This window comes from Nothobranchius furzeri, chromosome 14 (assembly GCF_043380555.1).
Source record: "Nothobranchius furzeri strain GRZ-AD chromosome 14, NfurGRZ-RIMD1, whole genome shotgun sequence".
In the NCBI taxonomy this organism is placed as follows: Eukaryota; Metazoa; Chordata; class Actinopteri; order Cyprinodontiformes; family Nothobranchiidae; genus Nothobranchius; species Nothobranchius furzeri.
In genome coordinates, this window is record NC_091754.1 from 48,843,425 (window position 1) to 48,871,275 (window position 27,851).

The following is a 27,851-nucleotide window of genomic DNA, read 5'->3' on the forward strand; positions in this document are numbered from 1 at the left end:
ACTTGTGAAATCTCAGAATTGGAACGAATAAACTCAATTAACTTTTAACCAGCTCCTCAGAGTAACTGACACGTTATCCCGGGATACGAACCGGGAATCTCAAGTGGAGGGAGAATAACACTTTTACTGTGCTGCAATCAGATATAGCAGTTACATTACCGATCAGAGGTGGTTTTGTTGAATATCGTGATGAAGATATCACTTGTTTCCTTCTGTGCGGTCCTCACATGGCCAAATATCTGTAACTGATGCAGTTCTTTTTGCAATATGATCGTCACTCTGAGTGTTTGACGCAGGCTGAACATGAAAATAGTCTCCTACACCTATCTCCTGCATTAGCTTCTGACAGAAAACAGACGGTGAAACTCTAGGATCAGAAAAGCCTGACAGATCTACGTCACACTGTCACTTAACATTCATGGACTCACCCACTCACTCACAACAGGGAAGGCTGTTGTTGGTTTAGCGTCCAGGAAGTAGAAGCTAACAATTAGCATTAGCTACTCCACCTCACAGCAGAACTCCTCCAGGCTTGTATTGTTGGTGGAGATAAAACATCAACGTTGCAGATCAAACTGAGTCAGTGGTAGAGCCGTGTTGCTGTTAGCCTATCAGAGGAAAGATGTCAGATTATCAGGAAATAAAACTCCAAAACCTGCTGCCTTCTTGTCACTTTTGCTATGGCTAGCGTCTAGTTCCTGAAACAGGAACACCAGAGTTTTTCCCCCACAGAGATCGACTCACAAGCCATTTTTTTTATTCTAAAGACCCTGAAAACATATTGAAATAATAAGTGAAGTTGACTTTAAACAGTAAAGTTTATCATTTGTAGCATTAGCCACATATCTCATGAACCATTTTACCTATTTTACTACATCTAGAAATTTACTTTTTGAAGTTAACACAAATCAAGATGGCCACTACAGCTGATCAATCTTAGCTAAAGCTAAAATAGCTGCAGCGCAGTCAAGTTAAACAACATGAAGCTAAAGTTTGGTGTTGTAGCTAAGAACCGTTCACAAAACAAAATGCTTGGAATAAACCTTTGGACTCGATCCACTCAATGACTTGTTGATGGTACGTTTGCCTCGTTGGAACAACTGCTAGCCAAACTTCATATTAAAAATCACAGTTTGGTTATCATTATTGTTCACATTGTTGAAAATTACTGTTAAATCTTAATAAAAATGCGTAAAAAACATTTGGAGTTGATCCAATTTTGATTGAACAACAAAGTTAATTTTGGCTAATTTTGGAAAAAAGGAAAAACCAATACATCTGTTTGCTGGTACTTCCATTGATATTAACAAATAGTTTTTGACAAAGGCATCAGCCCATGAATCTCTTTGGTAGAGCTGACTTTAAGTCAGGCGCATCCGCGAACGCCCAGACAGGAAGTCTGAGAAATGACAAGTTTGTTGCTATGGTGCTGCTGCTGATTCCAATCTACTAAAAGGCTTAATTCATAGTTTACATGAGGATGTTAAGAATTTGTAATGTTTTCATTTTTATCTACATACTCTAAAGTGTATTTAGTTCATTTAAATGTATATTTACATTCCTGAAATCTTCTGCTTAATAAATGTTCAGAAAAACGTCCTTTTACACGTTTGTTTTATTTAGGCTACCAGTTTTGCACATTTCATTTTTGGTAAGTTCATCGATTTGTTTGATTTTAGTACAGAAAAAATAAGATGAAAGAGTTCGGGTTCAGAAATGTGCATCAGCTGTTATTATTAGTGACAATGTAGAATGTAAACCAGGTGAAATAACTTCTAGATATTGGCCATGAAAAAGCTGCCAATGGCCTCTACATATCGGCTAAAGAAAACCCCACATCGGTGGATCTGTAGAGGAAAACACAAAAATAGACCGCTGAAATTTGTGGTCGTTAGCTGCTGTTAGCTGTCCATGAGAGATCTTTATAAAACCCTTTAATTTTCTAATGTTTTTGTCCTTTGAGCACAAAAAAATGCACATACAAATCTTCCTATAGAAATATTATATAATATTTCATATGTCCCAATTTTTTACGTGAATTTCATCCTTGGCTTCAGCTCTAACAAAATAAAATTTAAAAATGGGTGTTTCTGAGATTAACTCCTTTATTGCCAGATTTATGCTCAAAACCATAATTGTGAAAAAAAAAATTGAAAAAAATCTACTCATTTTTTTGGGTTTTATATTCAGATTACCTGTGTTGGGATTAAATTGTCACAGCCTTGGAGTGTCACAAATAGGCATAAAAATATTTTTGCTCACATTATAGTTTTTGTGTAATTTCATGTTTTCTAAAAAAGTCACGACTTTTGCCTGTGTGCAAGAAAATGCAGAGACAATACTTCCTCATATCATATTTCATAACTCCCAAATTTGTTACATGAATTTTGTCCTTGGCTTCAGTCCTCACAAAATATAATAAAATATTTGTGCGTTCAGAAGATTTAACCCTTTTATTCCCCCCTTCATTGCCAGGTGTATGATCATAAGTGGAAATGTAAACAAATGAAAAAATATAAACATTTTTATGTGTTATGTCAAGAGGATTTGTTTTGTGGGCAAACTCTCAACACATTGGAATGTCATAAATGCGCATAAAAATATTTTAAAATAATTTTTTTTCATATGCAGCATTGGTTATTGCCCCAGTATACATAGAGAAAATGTGCATTCTAGTGGAAAACAATGAAAACTCAAAATTGGGTCTGCAACTGGCCTGGGAACCCAGACAGAATAATAAAAAAGAAATATGCTGATATGTAGGCTTATTAGAAATAAATGATTTACATGGAAGTCAATGACGCAAAAAATAATGCACCAAGGACTTTAACGTTACAAAATGATTTAACGGTTATATTGAATGAAGTACAGCAATTTTTGTAACTGTTTTTCATTTTTTTTTCCCCAAAACACACATTCTCCCAAAAAGTTAGATAAACTGCATTAGCATAGCCATAATTATTCACAAAACACACTTGCCTGTGCAAATAAATATGCACTAAGGACATATAAGGGTTAAGATCTTTGCTGTTGAAGTCTTCTTGACTGGATACATTTTATTAAAACTATTGGAAAATCTAGTTTGGTTATAAATAAATGTAACAGTTGTAAATTAGAGCATAATGAGCTACATTTGGAGTAGCGGTGGCTTAGAGTCCTCACCACATTTACTCAGTGCTCTACAAATGAGCCAACACTCACCAATGACCACTGGTGTTGTCCTAATCCAAGATGTCCACCACAGACGTATGTACTGAAACCCTGCAGCTTGCCTTAAATGAAATAAGGAAGATGTGTTTTTTATTTCCCAAAGGAGGACGTGTTGCACCAGCAGGCTACCCTCAACATGCTAGAGAAAAGACTGCTGACAAGTGCAGCGTGTTCCTCTGAAGTAAAAAAAAAACAAGAAGGCGCTGGAGCCTGACTCGTATCGGCGTCCTGTCAACTCCACCACATCGAGCTCAGAGCGGAGAGAAAAATGAATCCAAATTGTGTCGGGGGAACAAGCGTTTGAGTTAATGTGAACAGGAGAAGATGAATCCGGGTAAACACGACCAGGACAAAACAAAGTGTAGTAATGTTTAATGAGCGCCTCCACAGGCTGGTGACACCATCCTTACCTGCCAGGACCTCTGCAGCAGCCAATTAAACATCAAGCAGCGCTGGCACGGGCTAAATTAGACCTGCTGTTGATGATTTATACATTCGTTATCATGGAGCTGCCAGCACATCGGGCCGTGTGCTGGAACACGATCAAACATCCGCTCCATGCAGCTTTGGAGGGGACTTCGACTGCGAGCGTAAGAGGGGACTCCCCCTCTTCAATTATTTACAGGAAGCCCTTGTGCATCTGTGGCTTTGAGAGGAGCATCTCCCCACCGTTTCCTGTTTCTTCTCCACCTCCCTCATGGGTCTACTCATCCTGCTGGGTTCACCTTTATCTCTTTTTCTTCTGCCCACTTCTTCCCTTTCTCCCTCCTTCTCCAGTCCCAGCCTCACCATCACTCCTCCCACCTCTCTTTTCCATTTTGCTCCTTTAACCTCCCCGTCCACTCCTATTCCCCCTGTTCCTTCCATCACCTCTCCTCCCCCTCCCCCTGTCTCCCCTTGTCATGTCCAACCCAAAAAAGAAAGAAGGGGGAGGAAGGAGGGACGTCAGTAGATGAGTGTGAACTCTCTCTGAAGAGTCAATGTGGAAATAATTCATATTCTGCTCCAGCGTCCCAACGCCGCCGCTCCACTACCTCACTCTCCTTCCTTTCTTTTCATCTCTGCTCCGCTTCACCTCATCTCCTCTCGACTGTCATGGTGTAGTCCATTTCATTAACGACCTGCTTTTCCTCATGATTTTGCCTTTCCTTATAATTTAGACACTTCCGTGGTTGTTTATGTTCGGCCAGATACGTCCGGCAAGGACACGGAGACAAAACATTGTCACATTAAGAAAGATCGAGAGCCTATTTGTCCTTAAACAGGCTGACGTGCCTAACAGGCCGTTTTTAAAGACAGTTTATCGTTCTTATTTAATTTGTCTCCATACTCTGTCGCAAAAAGACCTTTCTCTATTTGGCTGTGTCCATGGAGTGGTCGGGCTTTTGACCGATTTCTTCAACAGCATAAAGGACTAACTGGATGGAAGAGGTGCGTAATGTAATAAATGTGTTTTCCCAGTAAGCTCTGTCATGTTTCCCTTCACTTTGGGAGCATTTCAGGTGCTTATTGGCAGCTAAAGCGTTCCGCACAGCTGGAAAATCACAGGTGGTTTTTCCACTTCCCTCAATAACAAGCAAGGAGAAAGGCCATGTATCCAAAAGGTTGGTGGTTTACTCTTTTTTTCTCTTTACCTTGTCCACAGAGGTGCCAGATATGTTTTTTAATAGCTAAGCATGTGTATTTTATTTTGAAAGTTGCCAGATGTTTGACTTCCTGTCTGACCCAATCTGAAAAAGCTAAATTTGAGACGTTTTGAAAGCGCGACGAGTAAAAAGTGTAAATTTAGGGTCAACTTTTGGGACGCGTCCGAACCATGCTGCTTCACAACAAGTGGAAACACACCCGTCACCTAAAGCAGCGGCGGGCTCCACGCTCCGCCTGCGTTAAATGGCGTTTACGCGTCCAATCGAGAGCCGTGGTTGGTGATCATTCCTTCATTCATTTTATGATTTTTTTAATCCATCAGCTGCATCGCTGTCAATCACGTACAGCAAAAATAAATAAATAAATAATAAACACATATGAAAGATCAAGTTTAATACATTTGCAGTGGTCTCTAGGAGGAAAGAAAAGCTCTGATTCGCTTGTTTCAGGAAGTTGAAATGAGCCGGAGGAAAAACAAACAAGTTGGCAGGATTTACAGTCTTACTTCCTGATATTTGGACATCTCTTCTCTAATTGGCCAACATCAACACAACTCTACCACTGACTGCAACGTTGAGGTTTTATCTCCACACAAAAACACAAGCCTGGAGGAGTTCTGCTGTGTGGTGGAGTAGCTAATGCTAACAGTTAGCTTCTGCTAGCCGAGACATTCTCTGCTGTTTCCTGGACGCTAAACCAACAACAGCCTTCCCCGTCGTGAGTCCAGATGGGTGGGTGCAGGAATGTCAAGTGACAGTGTGACGTAGATCTGTCAGGATCTTCTGAGCCCAGAAATGATCAGATTTCAATCTGATGTAGGAAACAGAGGTCTATTCTTGGCCTGTATGTTTCTGCACCATTTCTCAGCGACCTTGGTCTTGATTTTCTCTAGACCCCAGCTTTCGACTAGATGCGTCATCGTCATGTAACGTCTGTGAAGCGTAACATGCAGCCAACAGCCACCACTACAGCTGTTGGGCTTGTTTCCACCAGGCTAATGAAGAAATGTATGTTTTCTGCTCAACACTTCCAGACTGACTGGATCAGATCAGGCCAAACATGCGCAGAGAAACACATGGGTACATGCTGTAAATCTCTCCTAGCAGACATTCAGGTAATTATTCCTGCAACATATTAGGAATAGTGTAAAATGTTATTTTCATCAGCTAACAACCCATTTGTTTTCTGGTGAATGCTTCGGTGACTCGTCGCTCCAACTGTAGAAAGAAAAATGCAACAATTTTAATCGGTAGTTCGTAACTACAGGCAGACATTTAGAAGTTAAACACGTTTTCAGGTAGAAAACCAGCATTTCTGAGATTCTTTTCTTTGAGGCAATACCAAACTGAAGACTAATTAAAGAAACAATCATTAGACGGTGACCTTCCAAGCAAACCTCAAAGAGTTTCCTCCAAATGTCATTTCACACCATTTATCAACCGATCTACCGCTCCAAACCAGCCGCTTGCCCTCATGAATAAAGCCAGATCTGTGTTTCCATTTGCCTCTAATTAAAAAGCCCCGAGGGGATTGCAGCACATCTAAAACCAAAACATGATTTAACCTCAGGAATCTCCATCTTTGGACTCCTTCACCTGTTCAGCCACACTGAAGACGTCCAGACGCTGTCCCTCTGCGCTGACTGATAAGTGAGACTGCATGTGTTGCTCGTGTGCTTACCGACGAGTAGAGGTGACCCTCTCCGTTCATGGCGATGTAGAGACCCGTCTTGACTGATTGGATGGCCACGACTCTCAGACCCACAGGAATTAAGTTAAAGAGAGCTGAGGACAAGGAATAGGACAGAGTTCATTAAATAAAAGCTTTGATGGTAAAAACATCCTTGAGACACACAGCAACATTGGTTTGTTACAAAAAAAACCAGAAAAATCTTTGCCAATCCAAAATAAATACAATTTTAAAATTATGTCAATTTTCACTAGAAAATGATAACAAAATTTTGTTTGGATCAAGTCCAACCAGGAAACCCGTTTACATTAATCTTCTTTGTTTCCAAATGCAATACTTACGCATTGTTTTCACCAATCTGAGCGAAATGTCGACTTCTTCTCAAATCCAAGTCTGGTTTTAGAAATCTACCGAATTTTTGTATTAAACAAAATTAGATAGAATTTAGGGCTGCACGATATTAGGATAACCTGCGATGTGCGATAACAGTGATTAACAATGCGATGACGATATTACTTAAATAAAAGCTTAACTCAGGAACAAAAATTATCTAAAACAAAGAAATAAAAAATATGACAAAAAATCATAAAAATGAGAAAAGCAAACAATGTGAGGAAAGGGAAAAAGAAAATGAACAAAAAAAAAAAGGCAATCAGTGGATCCCGGGAAAAGCAGAATCAGCAGAAAGAGCAGAACAAAGCTAACTCAGGCATTTGCTAAATTAAGTGCCGTCTGTCTCGGGGGCGGGCATCTAACCTATGAGAACCCACCCGATTGGCCAAATGGGTGAAGAGTAGGGCTGCACAATATGTCGCAAACATCGTTATTGCGATATCAGCATTCGCAATATGCAAAGCGCATATAAATATCGTAATGAATGGTCAACTCAAATGTTTGCTACAAATAATGTGTTCTGTCAATTAAACAGGAGCGTGATGTTTTTTTTTTTTTTTTAACAAATCAAACAGAGCTCCTCACCTATTTGGCCAATTGGGTGGGCTGGAACCTATAGCCTGGCATCGAACCCAGACGGTGATGGACCTAACGACTAGCCCCCTAGTGGCTGGTTCCAGTATGTGATTTAAGCTCCTCCCTTCAAAGTAAACAAATTAATTTCCCAACTATGGAACAGAAATACATCTCAAATAGGGGTGGACAATTTAACAATATAAGGTAGAAACGATATAAAATTGGGTAATGATAGATTTTTTTGGCTCTACCGTGATAACATATGACGTCACTAAGATGTGCACCCGTGCCGACATTGGGACAACAGAATGGCAGTGACTGCAAGCATGAAGAGGGCGGAGGAGGAGGAGCAGTCCACACTTTTTGGACGTCTTTATTCTACTACAATATATTTGCCACATGAGGATTTTTAAAAGCATGTCATTTTAATATATATCGCAATAAATATCGTTATCGCACATGCTTTAGATTATATCGCAATATAGATTTGAGGCCATATCGCCCTGCCCTAATCTCATAAATTAACCTTTTTAAACATAATGTAGCTGTAAGAAGTAACATGGGCGATCTGCGAGAGCTGGTCTAGTTTCTCATCAGTCCCTTTGTGTGCGTTTTAACGGTCTGGTTCGTCTCAGCTCCATCAGGTCAGATCTAAAGAGCAGCACTCAGTGATTGTAAAGGAACAGACAGCTGATGACCTTGGACTTTTGTGCCATTTGTTCCATCAACGAGACACTTTTTAGATGACCTGACAAAAGGAAAACTTAGGAAGACCCTAACTGACGCAAGTTGTGGCTGAAGATGATCCCGATTCCCTCCAAACAGAAGGAATGAATATTGTGTTTTTGCTGCGTTTTACTCGTTGACATTTCTCAAACGCAAACTAACGGAGAAGCAAATAAGCTCCTGTCCGAAACCACTATCCTCCACGTCCTTTCTGCACACTTTGTTCCCTTTTCACTCTTTTTTTACTTAAGCTGGGATTTTCACATCAGGCTGGCTGGATGAGGAAGTGAGATCCTTTCAGCAGAAAGCCCTACGAGGCGTGAGGCTCAGCAGGAAAGATTGAAATAACCAGATCATCCGACCAATCAGAAGAAAATCTCAAACATAAATAAAACAGAGCAGATCCTTGATCACATCCTCCCAAGCGGATGCTCGGGAACACAGGAGTTAGGACCTCCGTATTTCTGCCTTGGTATTTCTCCTGTCATGCTCTTTTTTCTGGCACCACCATAGAAGAAATACAAACCGTTAAGTACTTATTTTTCTTGGCAGAGAAATCAGATGTCTTCATTATTTCCTCTGTCAGCTTTATGGCCTTCAGGCTTGTCTGTCTATTAAAATCTATTTAAATCAGGAAAAACAAGGCTCTCATTTATTTGAATTCCTCTTTTAGATCGTACTCCCACGTTCGTTTTCATCAGATGTTGATGACTTTTCCATCTTGGGACTTTTTATATCATAATAAAAAACACACAGAAGGCATAAAACAATACAATTATTGCAGAAATGAGCACCATCTTTTTATTATTACCAGTTCAAGCTAATGTTGAACAGGAAATGAAAATACATTGAAAAAAGCTGCTGAATATTCAGTGTTTGGAATTGATTTAATTAAAAAAAATTCACTAAAAGCCTTTGTTCATGAATCACCACACTTTAAAACACAACTCTATTCTGTGTGAACATTGAATCCAAAAGTAGAAAATGAAAAATATTTTATCATCGATCAATTTTTTTAAAATCGTTTCATTATATTATTTATCTACATCTTGAGGAATTAATGATTATTTAATAAACGGGTCAATAAACTGATGACAAAAGCTCCATTAATAGCAGCCTTATTATTCTATATGTGCATTTAAAATATGTAGAAGTGAAAAAGCACGATTTTAGAAAGATTTCTGACAGACTGCAAGGTCGTGGAGGTTTTAAATGAATGACAACTGCATGGATTTTATTTTTAGGTAATTACAGGATTTTGTGAGATAATTAAGGTGGAATAAGTGTTATTTTAGCCTGTAAGCACCCCATCCTATAGAGGGTTAGGGTGAATTCTGCAGTTTTATCAAACAAAAAGAACCCAGAAAAAAGAGCCTCAAAAGTAGAGGTTGACTGATATAGATTTTTTTATTGCCGATAAGTAGGAGACATGGTCAACGAATGGCTGTCATGTACAGTCGAATTTTTTTGGACATGTAAATGTTTTCCACCTTTTTTTCATGCTGAAATCTCTTTAATAACTTCAGTTGATGCCCAACATTTCTGAAGCTGAATCTGTCGTTGAACACCGAATTTAATCAACCGTTAAATCTTAATTCTATGCTTTGCTTAGTGTTAAAGGCAGACATCTAAATGAAGTTAGTCAGAGTAATCAGTTAACTGACCAAGTCTTAAATATTCAAAACTGGTAAATAAAATGAAATTTTAGTTGAAAATGATTTAGAGTATTTATTATGTAGATGTTATTCAGGAAGGTAAATATATATTTAAATTAAATTCTGTAGCAAAACCAGGCTGCCTGAGGATGTGCCTGACTTTAACTCAGCTTTACTAAGGAGGTATATCAGCTGATACGTTATATTAAAAAAATGGTAAACATCAGTCCAATATATTGGTAAATCAATATATTAGTGGACCAATATGTCGATCTAATGTTAAATCGGTAGGTGGACCGGTAGATCGATCTAGCGGTAGGTGGACCGATATATCGATACAATGTTAAATCGGTAGGTGGACCAAGATATATATCTACCAATACATCGGTAGGTGGACTGGTGTATCGATCTACCGATATATCGGTAAGTGGACCGGTATATTGATCTACCGATATATTGGTAGGTGGATCAGTATATCGATCTACTGATATAATGGTAAGTGGACTGGTATATTGATCTACTGATATAGTGGTTAGTGGACCGGAATTTCAATTTACCGATATATCGGTAGGTGGACCGGTATATTGGTCTACCAATATATCGGTAGGTGGACCAGTATATCGATCTACCGATATATCGGTAGGTGGACCGGTATGTCGATCTAACGATATATTGGTAAGTGGACCGGTATATCAATCTACCGATATATCGGTAGGTGGACCGGTATATCGATCTATCGACATAATGGTAAGTGGACCGGTATATTGATTTACTGATATAATGGTAAGTGGACCGGTATATTGATTTACTGATATAATGGTAAGTGGACCAGTATATCGATCTACCGATATAATGGTAAGTGGACCGGTATGTCGATCTACCGATATAATGGTAAGTGGACCGGTATATCGATCTGCCGATATTTAGGTAGGTGGGCCAGTATATCGTTCTATTGGTAGGTGGACCGGTATATCGATCTACCAATATATCGGTAGGTGGGCCAGTATATCGTTCTATTGGCAGGCAGACCGGTGTATCGGTCTACCGATATATCGGTAGGTGGACCGATATATCTCCTACCCTTCTCAAAAGATTAAACAGAGAATAAAACTGTATCCACCAATCAGCTCAGCCAATTCGACTTTCTCTCAGCGTCTTCCTTTCAATTATTGCAAAAGGTTTTCTGATTATTAACGTATCCATCTACAGCTCCTCCGGGAAGGCTGCTTTGGCTTCAGAGGTCCAACAGAATGTGCAAGAATAAAAAATAAAACGAACTGTTTGTGCAGAGCCACATGTTGCCTTTAGCTGAACAGTTGGTCTCTGAGCCCAAAACAAACAGAACCACTTCAAACCTGTCATTAATCTTTCAGTGCCTCCTTTATAATTACACTCACTCATGCCTCCATCTGCAGCAACACCCCAACAAGCTTTTATCCAGATCAATGGGACTGAATGAAGGGTGCATCTGCACAGTTTGTTTATGATCACATCGAGAACTGGAACATTTTCAGTTTCTAATACTTGAAACCAGAGCGCAGACACTGAAAGAGCCTGATGTTGCTGTGGCAACATTTCCACCACAAAAATCCCTGTGTGTGTGTGTGTGTGTGTGTGTGTGTGTGTGTGTGTGTGTGTGTGTGTGTGTGTGTGTGTGTGTGTGTGTGTGTGTGTGTGTGTGTGTGTGTGTGTGTGTGTGTGTGTGTGTGTGTGTGTGTGTGTGTGTGTGTGTGTGTGTGTGTGTGTGTGCGCGCGCGCGCGCTTACTCACAGGAGTTGGTGCTGTCGTCTTTGGTCCCGTCCAGATTTCCATCCTGGCCCATCTGGAGATAGAAGCCCTGTCTGCAGAACAACCTGGTCACGATGCCCTTCAGCTGCGGTTCTACGGGACAAGAAGATGGAATTGTTGGTAAAACGCTCGTCTTTACTGAAGGACGTCAAACTGTTTCAACAATTCTTTTTTCTAACACGCTAATGTGGAACCGAATTTGGTCATTTATGCAGAGTTTCCTGAGGGCACCTTTGATTTGGAAGATGGCTTTGCTGGAGCAGTGTGACCTGGTGTAACCCTGGGGGATTTCCTTATGGAGAGCCCAGTCAAGCACATCCAATCCATTACAGGATTCCTGGACTAATCCGTCCTTTGTGGTTGTTGCTCCACTTGAATAATATTGATAAATTATTGCTGAAGCGCTGATAGTGAATCGCAAGCCCTTACAGTAGCTTAGTGTTTCCTCCGACTCAACACAGTGGCCCGGTTTATTGATTTGTCAGCTACAGCGCAACATCTGTTTGCAAGAAATTATACAAAGAAAGTTTTTCTAACACATTAATGGATTTAGTTGATTGTGTTTTGGGATTTTGAACTGGTATGATGTGTCCTGGACTAGACGTCACCTGCCACCAAACGATTTGTGTCTTGATAAAGATGGCCGACAGTCATAAATGACCTTAACACGGTCAATTTTTCAGATCTGGAGCAAATATTTGGTGTCGTAGTCATGAAGAGACATTAGCAGCCCAATTTCAAAGTGCTATCATCGTGCATGGTCTTGCTAAAGTGTATAAGAGGAAAAAGATCTTCGTCTTAGGCTAGAAATCTGACATGAGAGGATGCAGATATGTGCTCCTTCGTGAAATGTTAGGATTTTAATTATGCAAGTATGCAGGAAGGTGGAGTAAAATGTCACCATGAATTCTATTAGTCAGACAACAAGGTTATCATCCCATTGTTTTGTTTTTTGCTTTGTAATGTACCGCAGACCTGAAAAACCAAACACTTCTTGGGTTTCCGCTGCCTGTGATTTATATATCCAGGAAGAAAACACACCAACTGCCTCATGGCTTTATGAAATAAAGAAGCTAAACAAAGGTAAAATGGCTACTGCTAGAAGTAGCCTTCTGAAGACAGGTCCATGAGGGGATGGGCGTGGTTAGCAACCATACTCAGGTAGGCTGTGGTGTTTAAACCAGACCCAGGTGGTACTGAGGGGTCCTAGGTGGGATCAGAACAGGAAGCAGTGATACAAGGCAGGATGGATCCATGCTTCTATGTTGGTGACACTGATTTCTGACTCAACCACCAGACCAGGGAAGGTGTTTCCAGTCTCTTTTGGCCCAGGTCTGGTGACCCTGTGTGAATTGTTTTCTCTTTCTCAGACAGTTCTCCGCAACCAGGGAAAATTTGTGCCGAGTCATTTCCAATACTAAAACTGCTGCTATGGTCAATAACCAATATTTATTGATACTATTTATATTATTATGTGTTTTTATATTATTTATTATTTATTTATTTATAAGACAGCAAAGATTTTAGGTATGGTACATTTGACAACTCAAGCTTCCTATCTTCAACAACAACAAGGTAATATGTTTGGGCAATAGAAATAATCTGTGATGTTTAAAGAAAAATATGATTCATGCAGGTGATGTTTAGATGTTTTGTGGGCCTGACACCCACTGCACACAGCAATCCACCAATCACAGTCTTTCTTAATTTCCATTTGTAGAAGCAGACCACAAGAGCTCCTCGTGCTTCAGATCAACATTTCCTTGTTAGTCAACAAGTCTGGACCTCTCAGCTTACATGGCTGACCCCGTGACCCGACACTGGACAAGTGTAGGAAAATGCATGAATGGATGGACACAGTGCTGTAATTGGTTAGTAACACTTAAGAATGGGGGGCGGTACTTCTGACCTATCGGCCAATAGAGGTCAACTTTTCACCTGTTGGACCAGCTAATGAAGTTTGAAGCTTATATGAAGGATTTTTGTAATGTTTTCTACGAGATATCATGTTGGATTGTGAACATAAGACTTGTTGAGAACCATTAACTCCTTTTTGGAGTGACTTTATTGGATCTTTGGCTTTATGGCTTTATTCTGTCCACGACAAGAGACTTTGAATGGTGAGCTAGACATTACTTCTAATCACATATAAAGTGTGTATGTACATAAAAAGTCTTGCAAAAATTCACCGGTTTGACCCAGAAATATGGAATGTCCTTAACCCACAGACCTAAAGATGAACCCTCCAAAAACACGCTCAGCGAAGGGCTCGGCCTGTTGACGATGGTCCGACTGTTGAACCCTACAAGCTAAATGTGCTTTCCAATTCTATGACTTCTTTAAAAGTTCAACATGAATGTAAAAATAGTGAATTTTACAAAAGCAAACCCTGATGACGTACTTTTGCCCTAATGCCCACGCATAGGAGAGGCTTAAATATCACCTCCAGGACAACCCAAGAGGGAAATGTGCAGCAGCTGAGTGAGTCAGTGTAAAGGGCACCTTGAGAGTGTCTAGAGGCAAAAGTGCTGTATCTGAAACACTCAAAAAGGGGAAGAATCATAATAAACTAAAAAGTAATATAGATAAAAACACATTTGTCCCTTAGAAACTGCAACGAACTTAACAGTTTGATTAAAATCTCCCAGTAATGATTAATTAGAGCAATTTTCACACTAATGAGATCCCAAGATAGATCTCCGAGTAATTTTCCTAAAATCTTTGCTTTGGTCATTTAATATGACCCGTCTCTCTCTCTCTCACACACACACACACACACACACACGCGACCACGCCCATCCTCTCTCCGTGAAACACACCAGTGACTCTGCAGTGATAATGAATGTGGGAATCCCCTTTTGAGGATGTGAGAGGCAGAACGGGTGAAGGTATACCCTAATGCACGGAGACAGAAACGAGCCAAGATTGACCCAGTTCTGCTTTCGGCAGCGTGAGAGTGTGTGTGAGGTGTGTTTCCTTTCTCTGTGAAGGATCCATCTTGTGCAGCAGGAGAGGAGGAGGAAAGAGGAGCCGCCGAGGCTCCGAACCACCATTCCCAGCACGCAACTTAGCCTGTTGTGTGGGTCTGTCAATGAAAACGATTAGCTTGGCTAGACAGACGGTCCATAATCCATCCGGCCGTGACGTATAATAAAAATATTGTGACAACCTATACGATCAATAACTCCAACTGTGTTTATCTCCTCCCAGCACGTCTTTATGACTAACAGTGGTGGTGATTCATGTGGGTTTATGATAAACGCTGCTGCTCTTTGTCCTGCGTGGCCTCAGAAAATGGCTAAAAATGTCATTTACTGACTCTCATCCCTTTGTGGCGTGTGACATTATGACACCATTAAGACGGAGCAGAAAATGTGTTTTTGTATTCAAACGAAGGCTGAGGAGAACGAAGAGTGTCAGTTCTCCAGCCTGGCTTTGGAAAATGTTATGAGGTGGGTTTCGTTTAATAACGGGCTGCGTTTGCAGCCTGTTGTTGTGACTCAGATGACAACAATGCTGCAAGGTTTCGCAGTTCGATTGAGAGGATGTTTTTTTAAGTATAAATGACCTCTATTCATCAGTAAGGTCCAATTTTTCACACCGGAGGAGTAAATAAATGAGGGAATTGAGGTGAATTTCATTAAGAACAGACAATAAAATCAAATAGCTGAATTAACATACGGTAAAATCAAATATAACAGGCCATGACTGAAGGAACCATTTCTTATAAGAAGCTGCAAACTCATTTTAAAAGAATACATATTAAATGAACGAGTGAATTCACAAGTTTCATATGAAGAAATAAACATTCATACATACATGTATAAGTACGTATAAGTACATACATGTATAAGTACATACATGTATAAGTACATACGTACATAAATATGTAAGTACAAATGTGTACATGCGCATGTATGTATGTACTTATATATGCATATATAAGTACATACATGTATAAGTACATACGTACATAAATATGTAAGTACAAATGCGTACATGCGCATGTATGTATGTACTTATATATGCATATATAAGTACATACCCATATGCATATATAAGTACATACGTACATGCATATATGAGTACTCACGTACATGCATATATAAGGACACGTATACATGTATATATAAGTACATAAGTACATGTATATATAAGTACATAAGTACATGCATATATAAGTACACAAGTACATGCATATATAAGTACACAAGTACATGTATATGTAAGGACACACATACATGCATATATAAGTTGTGATGGGGCAGCCCTGTCCCATGAAAACACGTTTTCGTTTCCTCAGTATGTGGCACACCCAGGGGTGCACACTTCGATGTGCCCATATTGATGTCTGAAATGAATTTTTAAATATTTTTGTGATTCTCTGTGTAGCCGAGTGGAGTCTGCCCTGGTTCGGTTACCAAGTAACCGGGAAGGGAATGTAACACGCTAATTGTGTCTATGCATGAAATGTGGGTTTTCACTGATAAAAGGAGATGGGTGGGGCGGAATGAGAGATAAGGGGGTAATTGCCGAATGAGAGAAAGGTGTGTGTGGACCGGCAGACTGTCGGCGTTTTGGGGCAAATATGCTGAATGAGAAATGCTTGGGACAATAAGAAAGCGGGGAATTATTTTTGTTTGGACTGAGCTCATTATAAATACTTTTTTTTGCTGTGTAAATGTCAGCATGATTTTTGCACTTTGGGATCCTAGGTGTGTAAATAAATACACGACTTCCTGACTACCAGCTTGGCCGAGATTATTTTCCGTTGTGGAACCTTTTCTGCAAGTGGTGTAGGACGAACCCACTACATAAGTGCATACGTACATGCATATATAAGTACACACGTACATGCATATATAAGTACACATGTGCATGCTTAAGGGCACACTTAGAAGCATATTTAAGTACATAGGTACATGCATATATAAGTACATACGTACATGCATAAGTACATACATTCATGCATATATAAGGACACACGTACGTGCATATATAAGTACATACGTACATGTATAAGTACATACGTACATGCATATATAAGGATATATATACATGTATAAGTACATACATACATACATACATGTATAAGTACATAAGTACATACATATATAAGTACAAACGCGTACATATGCTTATGTACTTATGTAAATGTGCATGTATGTATGTACTTATATATGCATATATAAGTACATACGCACATGCATATATAAGTACATACGTACATGTATAAGTACATACGTACATACATATTTAAGGACATACATACATGTATAAGTACATACGTACATACATAAGTACATCTGTGTAAAAATATTATTTGTGAAATATTAGAAATAGAGGTTGATTGTATTAAAGATGTTTTTAAAATCTTTGCATTTTTGTTTTGACTAAATATGTACATGATACAGTTTTGACCAGTAAGGGAAAAAATCTTAATCATCTTGAGTTAAATTTGGACAAAAATACTTTATTTTTATTTAAAACATTTATATTGAAAACAACATTTATAATAACAAGTTTTGACTCCATTTTCAAAGGGTTTTAAGTATCAGATTCATCTGATAATAACAATAATGTATAATAAAATGTGTTTAAATAAGTTTCATATCATGATGTCATTTATTTATGAAAAATGTCTGCTGGGGGGGAACCATATGATAAATATAATTATAAATTAATATTTTTTTATTATATAAATGTTCCTCTACATATTTCATCTGCTTATTTGCCCTTTCAACTTTATTCACGTTATAATTGTGTTTTTATTGTTTGTTATTCTTGACGGTTTTAAAGGTTTTACACCCAAAACATTTATTTATTGTCCAAAATTAATCTTATTGGTTTCTTTTGTCACCATTTAAATCAATCCATATAATCTTTTTCTTCTTTACTTTGTCTTTTGTTCTGTGTTTTAACAGCAGATCACACTAATTTTGTAAAGTGTGGAGAAATGGTATAAAACTGACTGAAAATGTAAAAATTCATTAAAATAAGCAGCCAGAGAAGATTTGTGTGAAACACAAATATGAATCTTTTTTATTTGTATTTTTTAATGAATTATTATTTATAATAAACTCTTTAAAAAATTGCTGTGTAATAATGGGATTTTTTAAAACTATAATGGCCCTGAATGATGCTTTAGTTATTTATTTATTCTCTGCTTCAATGCATCAGAAATGATCCATTATTCATTCACCTTGATCTATTGCTTTTCCTACTCCCCCCCCCCAAAAAAAATATATATATATATCGTCGTCGTCGTCGTCTTCCTCCGCTTATCCGGGTCCGGGTCGCGGGGGCAGCATCCCAACTAGGGAGCTCCAGGCCGTCCTCTCCCCGGCCTTGTCCACCAGCTCCTCCGGCAGGACCCCAAGGCGTTCCCGGACCAGATTGGAGATGTAACTTCTCCAACGTGTCCTGGGTCGACCCGGGGGCCTTCTGCCGGCAGGACATGCCCGAAACACCTCCCCGGGGAGGCGTCCAGGAGGCATCCTGACCAGATGCCCAAACCACCTCAACTGGCTCCTTTCGATCCGGAGGAGCAGCGGTTCTACTCCGAGTCCCTCCCGAATGTCCGAGCTCCTCACCCTATCTCTAAGGCTGAGCCCGGCCACCCTACGGAGGAAACTCATTTCGGCCGCTTGTATCCGCGATCTCGTTCTTTCGGTCATTACCCAAAGCTCATGACCATAGGTGAGGATTGGGACGTAGATCGACCGGTAAATCGAGAGCCTGGCTTTCTGGCTCAGCTCCCTCTTCCCCACGACAGATCGGCTCAGCGTCCGCATCACTGCAGACGCCGAACCAATCCGCCTGTCGATCTCCCGATCCCTCCTACCCTCACTCGTGAACAAGACCCCGAGATACTTAAACTCCTCCACTTGAGGTAGGACCTCTCCCCCGACCCGGAGGTGGCAAGCCACCCTTTTCCGGTCGAGAACCATGGTCTCAGATTTGGAGGTGCTGATCCTCATCCCAGCCGCTTCACATTCGGCCGCGAACCTACCCAGCAAGAGCTGAAGGTCTGAGCTGGATGAAGCTAGGAGGACCACATCATCCGCAAAAAGCAGAGACGAGATTCTCCTGCCACCAAACTCGACACACTCCACACCACGGCTGCGTCTAGAAATTCTGTCCATAAAAGTGATGAACAGAACCGGTGACAAAGGGCAGCCCTGGCGGAGTCCAACCCTCACTGGGAACAGGTCCGACTTACTACCGGCTATGCGGACCAAACTCACGCTCCTCTGGTAAAGGGACTGAATGGCCCTTAACAGAAAGCCACCCACCCCATACTCCTGGAGCGTCCCCCACAGGGTGCCCCTGGGGACACGGTCATAAGCCTTCTCCAAATCCACAAAGCACATGTGGATTGGTTGGGCAAACTCCCATGCCCCCTCCATCACCCTTGCAAGGGTATAGAGCTGGTCCACAGTTCCACGGCCAGGACGAAAACCACATTGCTCCTCCTCTATCTGAGATTCAACTATCGATCGGACCCTCCTCTCCAGTACCTTGTGTGTATCATGATGTCATTTATTTGTATGTATATATATGTATGTACATATATACATATACGTGTGTATATATATATATATATATATATATATATATATATATATATATATATATACATACCTTGTCACAGTGACGCTCCTGGGAATCATCAAGGCAATATTCCCACTTTTCCCAGGATCTCCCAGTCTCTCCCTTTTTTTATTGTTACCAGGGAAATTCCCATTCTCGCATCACCATGGCAACAGTCTCATATCCCAGACTGTTCCAGAGAACGGGTATTTCCCCATACACACACACACACACACACACACACACACACACACACACACGATGTTCCAATCCGCTTTAACAATCAGCTGAGGGGGGAGGGGGGGGGGGTTGACGTGTCTTTTTAAAGTCTGTTCATTTGCTCCCGTCTGAGTCTACATGCAGTTAAACGCTGCATGAAACGGCACAGGAGCTCTCTCACACACACAAACACACACACACCCCATGTGAGGAATCTACGCTGCAATTCACTGTAACCGTTTTCTCCTCATTCGGCTCAGCTTGACGAGTGATTAAAGGCACCAGGCCAGCTCCGTAAACAGCTGATTAATATGCATGTGGAGCAGATTTAAAACAAATCCGTACCTGGATGCATCAGGTAAATACGTGAGAGGAAACCAGTGGGGTTCACTGATGGAGCTGGTTCCACCACTCACCAGTAAGGAGGCGTGGGAACACCCAGTTCAGGCAAAGGTGTGTGGAAAACTCCCGCCGTCACGAGCCATGGCTTCAGCGCGGAGCAGATCGGCGTGCGGAGCCATTTCTGATCCAGGTCAGCTGCAGGTGCGATTTGACCTGCTGCCACTGTCTTACAGCGAATATCTGATGATGGATTTTTGTGTCCTAAAAAGTCTCAGCGACAGTTACCCTGACGTCAAACCAGAGCCCTCACACACTTCCTCTGCAACGGCAGCGTTACGTTTTAAATAATCCACTGCTGATTGTAGAAAAGGTTATTTTACCTCCACCATGATGCAGCTCTGCCTAATGCACTCTCATTATTGTGTTGTTTTAAAGATTCTGTGGACAAGTATCAAACTGTCTTAATGTTGTCTTAATTCTTTCTGGCTGAAAGTGTGATTCCAACTGAAATGAGCAGATTACCTTAAGATTCTCTCTCCGACAGCTAAAAACCAATAAGATAGTGACTTCAGAGCTTATTAATACCCATCTATCCGTTGTTCTAACCGCCTTGTCCTCATTAATGTCCCGGGGAGCTGGAGTCCATCTTTAGTGGTCACCGGGGGACGCCCTGGACAGGTCAGCGTTCCATCACTTGTACATGTGTCATCTTTAACTAAGTCACTAACTAAAGGTTTAGATTTTTATTGGCTTTAAGTATTATAAAGCATCAATCTTGTTTTTCTGTTGGCCAATAGGAATGAAGCTGAATCATTCCAACTGAAATATGATTAAAAATGAATTATTTACCGAAGCAGAAAGATGAATTGAAAATAAAATTGGAACATTCAATGATGCAGCAGAATGTTATTTTTTAACCCTGTGAGAGGCGGAGCGAATCTGGAAGCTTGTTCCCCCGAGAGAACCAACTCACTTAAATACTTATACTTGAAACCTAACGTGTGCTGTAAACCGATATCCCTGTCGATATCTTTAACTTCATGACAATCTGCATCCTACGCACAGAAAAAACAGACTCCATGTGGGAACTTTCCAAAATCTGCTCTGCATCTGGATCCGGTCTGCATCCACATCCGCTCTGCATCCGGATGGATCTGATCTGCATCCAGATGGATCCGATCTGCATTCGGATGGATCCGATCTGCATCCGGATCCACTCTCCATCCAGATCTGCTCGGCATCCGGATCCGCTCTGCGTCTGGATCTGCTCTGCATCCGGATCCGCTCTGCATCCAGATCTGCTCTGCATCCGGATCCGTTCTCCATCCAGATCCGCTCTGCGTCCGGATCCGCTCTACATCCGAATCCGGTCTGCATCCGAATCCGCTCTGCATCCAGATTCGCTGTGCATCCGGATGGATCCACTCTGCATCCGGATGGATCCACTCTGCATTGGGATCCGCTCTGAATCTGAATGGATCCGGTCTGCATCCGGATCCTCTCTCCATCCAGATCTGCTCTGCATCCGAATCCGCTCTGCATTCAGATCTGCTCTGCATCCAGATCCGCTCTGCATCTAGATCTTCTCTGCAGCCGGTGTGAATGCTCTGACACTAAATGGTTTCTGCTCTATGCAGACGCCTACAGATTCCAGACCGCATCCTTTCCATACTTGTTGTGAATGAGGCTTTAGACTGCTGGAGGACATACTGAAGTATCCCGATTCATCCCTTTAGTTATGCTAAAGTTAAGCATGCCAAGCTGGGCCAAAAACAACGTCAGCAGCCGTCAGTCTCTGACTGGCTAGGGGGTGGAGTCACTGTTATCTCCACAGTTTTCAGGCAGTTGTTGTCATCACCACCATGTCCGTCATTGTTGTGTTTTCGGGTTGCATACCACATGCACATCACTTCACGCTTACAAGTGAACACCCCCTCCCCCCACTAGAGCCATTTTTAGGTTGTAATGGAAAGCCTGAGCTGAAACAAGTTAGTAATGTAGACAGACTGGTTCATCATGGCTCATCCCTTTGGTTATGCAGCTATTCGCTCAAACTGCTGAGGATCTACTGATCTCTTAAATTATCACCACACCTCCCTCCCCCACCCCTCTTGTTGCTGGTTCTGGATCAGCTGGAGCTTTCTTCCTGTCAAAAGGGTGATTTCCTTCCCACTGTCGCCTAGTGCTTGCTCAGGATTGGGAAGTGTGCTGAAGGGACGATATCATAGTGCGACTTTCACTAATTAGACTAGGAATCTGTAATGGTGAAATTCTGGCAATATGTATCACGATACAGGGGAGACGATACGATATATCGTGACTTATTGCGATACATTCAGTCAGACGATATTAGTGAGTTTTTAGACTGAATTTGTTGTAGAAAATTCAACAAACAGTCCAAACTGATCGTAACATGTTTAACGTGAGATATCTGAACCATAACAGAGGGATTTACATTTCAATGGTGGAAACAAAATTCATTGCACACTGTTGCCAACTAGTGGCCGGCATTTGAATTGCACCAAAAGAAAAGAAAAAACACATATTAACATGTAAATTAAAAATAAATTGATGCACGGCTTTTGAATATCGATATAATATTGCTGGGAAAAATATCACGATATATTGCCATATCGATATTTTCTTACATCCCTAAATTGGATTGAAAGGACTTTGCATCTGGACCTTTTTTGAATTAACTTAATGCTTTTTGTATCATGCGTGTTGTGCAGTTTTCTATTATTTGCCTGTCAAACGTCAGATTGGAGCAGAAGGAAATCCGAACATGTGGTCACAAGCAGTCTGACCTTGTTGCTTCCATATGGCATCTGCTATAATAAACTGTATAATAAAAGATCTTTTTATATCAGAATAAGAATTTATGGATACAAACTTCCCTAAAGAGGTTTCAGTGAGGTCGTGTAGGATCAGAGAATCCTTTCCTCGGCTGGTTTGACTTGGCAATCAGGAATTCTAGGGGAATTGCACAGAAAGGCAATATTTATGTTTTTGTTTGGATTGAAGATGTCAGAATCTGATCCGTTTCTGGAAGAATGAAACAGAAATCAGACTAAACCGCGTATGAGGCGAGCTTCTCATCATATCAGAACTGATTTCATCTGTGAATCTCTCCTTCACAAAACCTCTGGAAGACAGTGGGGGATGTTGGCAGGTTTTTCTGTCAGGAGATCGCGGCCAAGCCTCCGCCAGCCGCTCTCACAGCTGAGAACACAGACGGGGGAAGAGCTGAAAGCAGGAGGTGTGGAGAAAGGGGGAAGAAAAGAGGGGAATAAAGTGAAAATGAAGCTGGAAGGAGGGGTGAGAAGATCTGAGGTTAGGTATGTGTGTGTGTGTGTGTGTGTGTGTGTGTGTGTAGGGGGGATTAGGGAGAAGAAAGGGGAACGTCTGGAAAGATGCTCTAAAAAAGGAAAATGATGGAGGAAGGGGAAGACTTGGGTTAGGTGGGATCAGAAGTGAGAGAAGGGAGGATGGCAGTGTAGAGAAGAAAAAGGAAGGAACGTATGAAGTTAAATAGAACATGAAGCTGGGAGGAGGCCAGAAGAACAGGAGAAGGTGGGAAAGATGGAACAGAGAAAAGAACCTGGAGAAAACACATCTAGAGCTAAAATGTTAGATTAGATCCTCAATGGGAACGAGAGATGCATGGCTGTAATCTGCAGATGCAGATTCATCTCAAACTCTTGGCAATGGTGAGTTCACAGACCGCGGAAAACGTCTGAACTTCTAACACGCTCGGTGTGTGTCAGATTTTTGACATTCCCTTCCACCATCATGGTGCAGCTTTAGTAAAAACCTCATTCTTCCTGTTCACCTTCCATCCACCTCCCTCTCTCTGTGCCCTCCCTTCCTCTTGTTTCCTGCTGCCATCTACTACCCCCCCCCCCCCAATCCACCATCACCTGCTGGTTTCTCACACAATCAATTGATTAGAACGCCACTTATCTCTGTGATGTCGAACGCCTTCCACAATCACAACATTCTCATTAATCTGCATTCACTGCTACAGCACCAGCAATCACTCCTCATTCCGCTGACGGCCGGATCCGTCCCGGGATTCAGCAACCATTTGGATCTTGGAGGGACTTTGGATCTGACTGGTTGAACATTTGGATCTTAGATCTTCATGCATAAAAGAAGATTGTTTCTTTCCGTGTGTGTGTGGGGGGGGGGGGGGGCGCAAAAGTCTGGCCACTCTTTAAATGATGAGCTGATGAGTTGATTGGCAGACAGCAGGGTGAGACCAGACAGACTAATCTGTGGCTTCAATAATGGATGCACCTGGAAACTGGTGAAGCATAGGATCACTACAAGACATGACAGAGAGAGAGAAAGAGAGAGTGATAAAGATTGTGTGTGTGTGTGTGCGCGCGCGTGTGCGTGCGTGCGTGCGCGCGCGCGACCAAGACGAGGGGAGAAAGGACGACTCTGTCAGTCTGCATCTCAAGTGTGTGTGCGTGCGCGCGCGCGCACTAGCAAGGGCGTGAATGGAAAGCGAGTGTGTGTGCATGCATGCATCTGCCCCCCGCACCCTCACACCTTGCCGCCTTAGCCTCCTCTTCTTCAGGCCAAATATCCGGACTTTGGAGAAGATGTCGACCAGGTTCCCGTTGCACAGCCCCTGCTTCTTACCGGGGCTCTTCCGCCGCCGGTGAGCGGTCGGTCGGTGGGCGTGTTGCTCTCTTGCTTGCCGCTTCTGGCGGATCAAACCGCTGGCTATGGCCGCTGCCATGTCTCCGCCGAAACAGGCGACGCAACCCGCCCCCCGTCTCCAGTCTCCTCGCTGTCCGCCGGAGGGGACGGAGCGCAGACAGACTCAGACACTAACCTCCGGTCTTCTCACCGGCTAGGGCAATCCCATGCTTACACGGTGAAGTCAAAAACGAAGCCCTCACCTCACAGCATGCTCTCCGTTCCTGTTCTCCTTCAGGCCATAGACCTGGGAGGCGCAGCGGGTTACCTGTCCGTCACGTTTCACCGGGCGGTCTGTCTGTCAGGCAGATGACAACAACTGTCAGTGAGCGGCTCCTCCAGCCCGTCCTCCCGAACCCAGTCGGTTACTTTCTGCTCCCATGGTGGTCAACAGGCGGCACGAGCGGAAGACACCCCAACATGCGCCTGAGACGCTCCACAAGGCAGTCTTGTTCTCCTCTCGGAGGAGAAAAGGGTCTGTTTGTATTCCGCTGGCTGAAGCGCGCGGCGCGCGTGCCTCCGCGAGCCGCTCCAGCTGCGTCAAACTGGCGGGAGTCACACGGAGCGTCACCGGAAACCAAGCCTGTTGCATTTCAAAATTAAAGCTCAGAAGACTTGCGCTTTCTCCACAAGATCATGGTCTTTAAATGATCGTTGTGCCCATTTTAAATGCTTTTGAGATATGTTTTTACATAGAGTGTTATAGATGCAGCAGAAATTAGCTGCAGACCAAAGGTAACTACATTAGTGGCAAGCCTTATATATGTGAATATCTGGTCTGGCCACGACCCATAGCCAGAGCTCAGCCATGGGGTGGAACTTACGGTTGTCTTTCAAACTGTCTCCACATTGCATTGGACAACAAACAACATGATGTACTCACCGCTACTGATGTCAGTACAAGGTAGTCACACCGTAGTGCATCCTACTTAAGTGACAATGTGTATTTTTCCTTGTCAGGGGGTGGCAATACATACCTAAATCTTAGCAAGCAAGCTCTATTTTTGTGTTCGAGTAAGACCTTATCAAAGGGTGGCCATTAGGGTCAAAATCCCTGGGAGCGCAATTTTCCAATGTGTAATCAGATCTTTCAACCTTCTGCAAAATGACAAGCACATCATACCCCTGTTCATCACCGGCCACGAACAAAGGGCTAAACGTGTAAAACAACAGAGTTTATGAATGGCAAAAATTTTGTATCTGCTTGTTACAAATCAGTAAATGTTTTTGTCCCCACAGGCTCACCTAGAAGGAAACATCACATCTAACGTAGCGTCGCCCAGAGACTGTGCCTATGTATTTTAAGCTCAATTTTTACATTTAAATGTTACGGAGCCGCCAATTTTTTTCAACTGGCATCATTTAAAAAGCAAGTAACTTCCAAATCAACTTTTTTTCTGATAAAATATATAAATGTGTGTCTAATCTTGCTGCAGTTGCTGTGATTCTCTGTGTGTGTGTGTGTGTGTGTGTGTGTGTGTGTGTGTGTGTGTGTGTGTGTGTGTGTGTGTGTGTGTGTGTGTGTGTGTATTTGTTAGCGGCTCCGCCCTCTCGGTCTGCTAGGCAACAGCATTTGTTGCATTTATCAAACAGGAAGTGGGAGTGGAGTAATATTCTGGTAGGGCATGACTTGCTCTTTAATTCCTTTTCAGCAACATTTCGATGGATATTTCCAGAGATTAACGGTAAAAACTACACACCGTCACTTAAGGTGCCTCAATCCTCTTGAGTCAGTGAAATGCTTGTCTAAATAGTCCAAAGTTAATGCCAATGCTGTTTCAAATGAGCCATTTATTTTTGTTTTTTCATTCAGTTGCAGTAACATCCCGTCCATCTAACTGATGGAGCAATGTTGACTGGAAAGGCACAATCCTGTTGGGCCTGCTGAAGCTCTAATGGAGCGTGGCTAGCTCGACCTTGCTGAGCAAAATCACTCTGCACCGGCTTTTGTCTGTCTAGATTTCTAGGCTATGCTACCATTTCATATCTGTCACAAAAATAATACTGGAACAACCACCAAATGTGAAATTTGAAAATTAAGCAAACTTTTCCAATTCCAGGGAAAATAAATGATCAAAAGTTGATGTGACAATTTAACCTTAAAGAAATTGAAAATTGAATTTGAAATATTCAGAAATATATGTTATGCTAAGTTAAAATTTAAAGTTCTTGTTTCTACTTAAATTTCTTATTTATGTTGCCAATTAAACCCAACTAAGTTTCACACCTTTCCTTTTTTTCAGAAATTCAAAGTAAATTTTTGTCGATATGAGAATGATGTCATGATCAGTACCAAAAATGAGTAGCAAATGTAAAGTTTCTGTTTGATATACACCAAGTATTATTGACAATAAACAGCAATTTGTTTCCCACAAATTAAGTGCCATGTCATAACTGTCAATTAATAAACTTTTGGTGGGTCTTTTAAATTGGTTTTTATTCAACAGATAGGCTATATTAGAATGCATGATTTTAAAATGTAGCCATTTTTTAAACGAAAGTTACCTTTAATCATTATTCAACAGCTTCATTATGTAGCTAGATTTTTTAATCACTAAGCAACACAAATCATTTTTAGATACCCTGATGGTCACACCCAACTTAACCCAATCCTTGTTGCAGATTTTTTTTTAAAAGAGAGAAAAGAATGACACAAACACTAATAAAAGGTTAAAAATATCAAATTCATCTTATTATGTAAAGAAAAATCTGTAGTCAATTAATTTATAGCTTTCATTTTAGCCAACAGCCAAAATAAATGTAATTAAAATAAAGACTCAGTGTGTGCTAAATATTTTTTATGTTCACCAATAATATCATAAACCCATTGGGCTACTTAAAAACGTTTCACTCTTATTTTGAAAGGAAGGACCGGATGTGCAAGATGGGCGTTCTGGTGATTTGACACTGTAGACCGGGATAGCTGTCCGGAGACCACCGGATCCGCGCGCCAACAGCGCTATCACACAACCGGTTCTCTTCACCGGACCGGACCCGGCCGCCCGGTGGGCTGTCTGGAGTCAGTTACTGAAACGCCACTTAGCAGGTGTTACGTCATAATGCGTTACCCCGTCAAAACGGGTTCCTTAGCTGTGAATTGGGGCTGTTCTTGTTGAACACAACCACAACACACACGATTAGAACTAGTGTCGTGGAACATTAAAGAAAGATAAAAAATAAATAAATAAAAACTATTATAAAACTTTAAGAGAAAGTCGAATAAAAACAGGAAACAATCATAAAAACATGTTCAACAAGATAAAAAAACAAAACAACAAAAGACCAAGGCAGTGTTGATCCCTA

At 41.4% G+C, this 27,851-nt stretch overlaps 1 protein-coding gene across 4 annotated transcripts in view; it reads right to left on the minus strand.

The window, feature by feature from the left end:
* Window positions 1–27,851, minus strand: part of LOC107381121 (fibroblast growth factor 14) — a 77,505-nt gene that overhangs the window by 14,383 nt on the left and 35,271 nt on the right. For 3 of the 4 annotated variants that reach the window (XM_015952672.3, XM_070544182.1, XM_070544181.1), the window contains exons 2-3: window positions 11,667–11,777; window positions 6,538–6,641 (exon numbers count right to left, since the gene is read on the minus strand). In XM_015952672.3, coding sequence (XP_015808158.1) covers window positions 6,538–6,641; window positions 11,667–11,777 — 215 coding nt within the window. Of the gene's footprint in view, window positions 1–6,537; window positions 6,642–11,666; window positions 11,778–24,395; window positions 24,730–27,851 lie in introns of those variants that run through there. The other variant, XM_015952673.3, reaches the window with a different exon arrangement.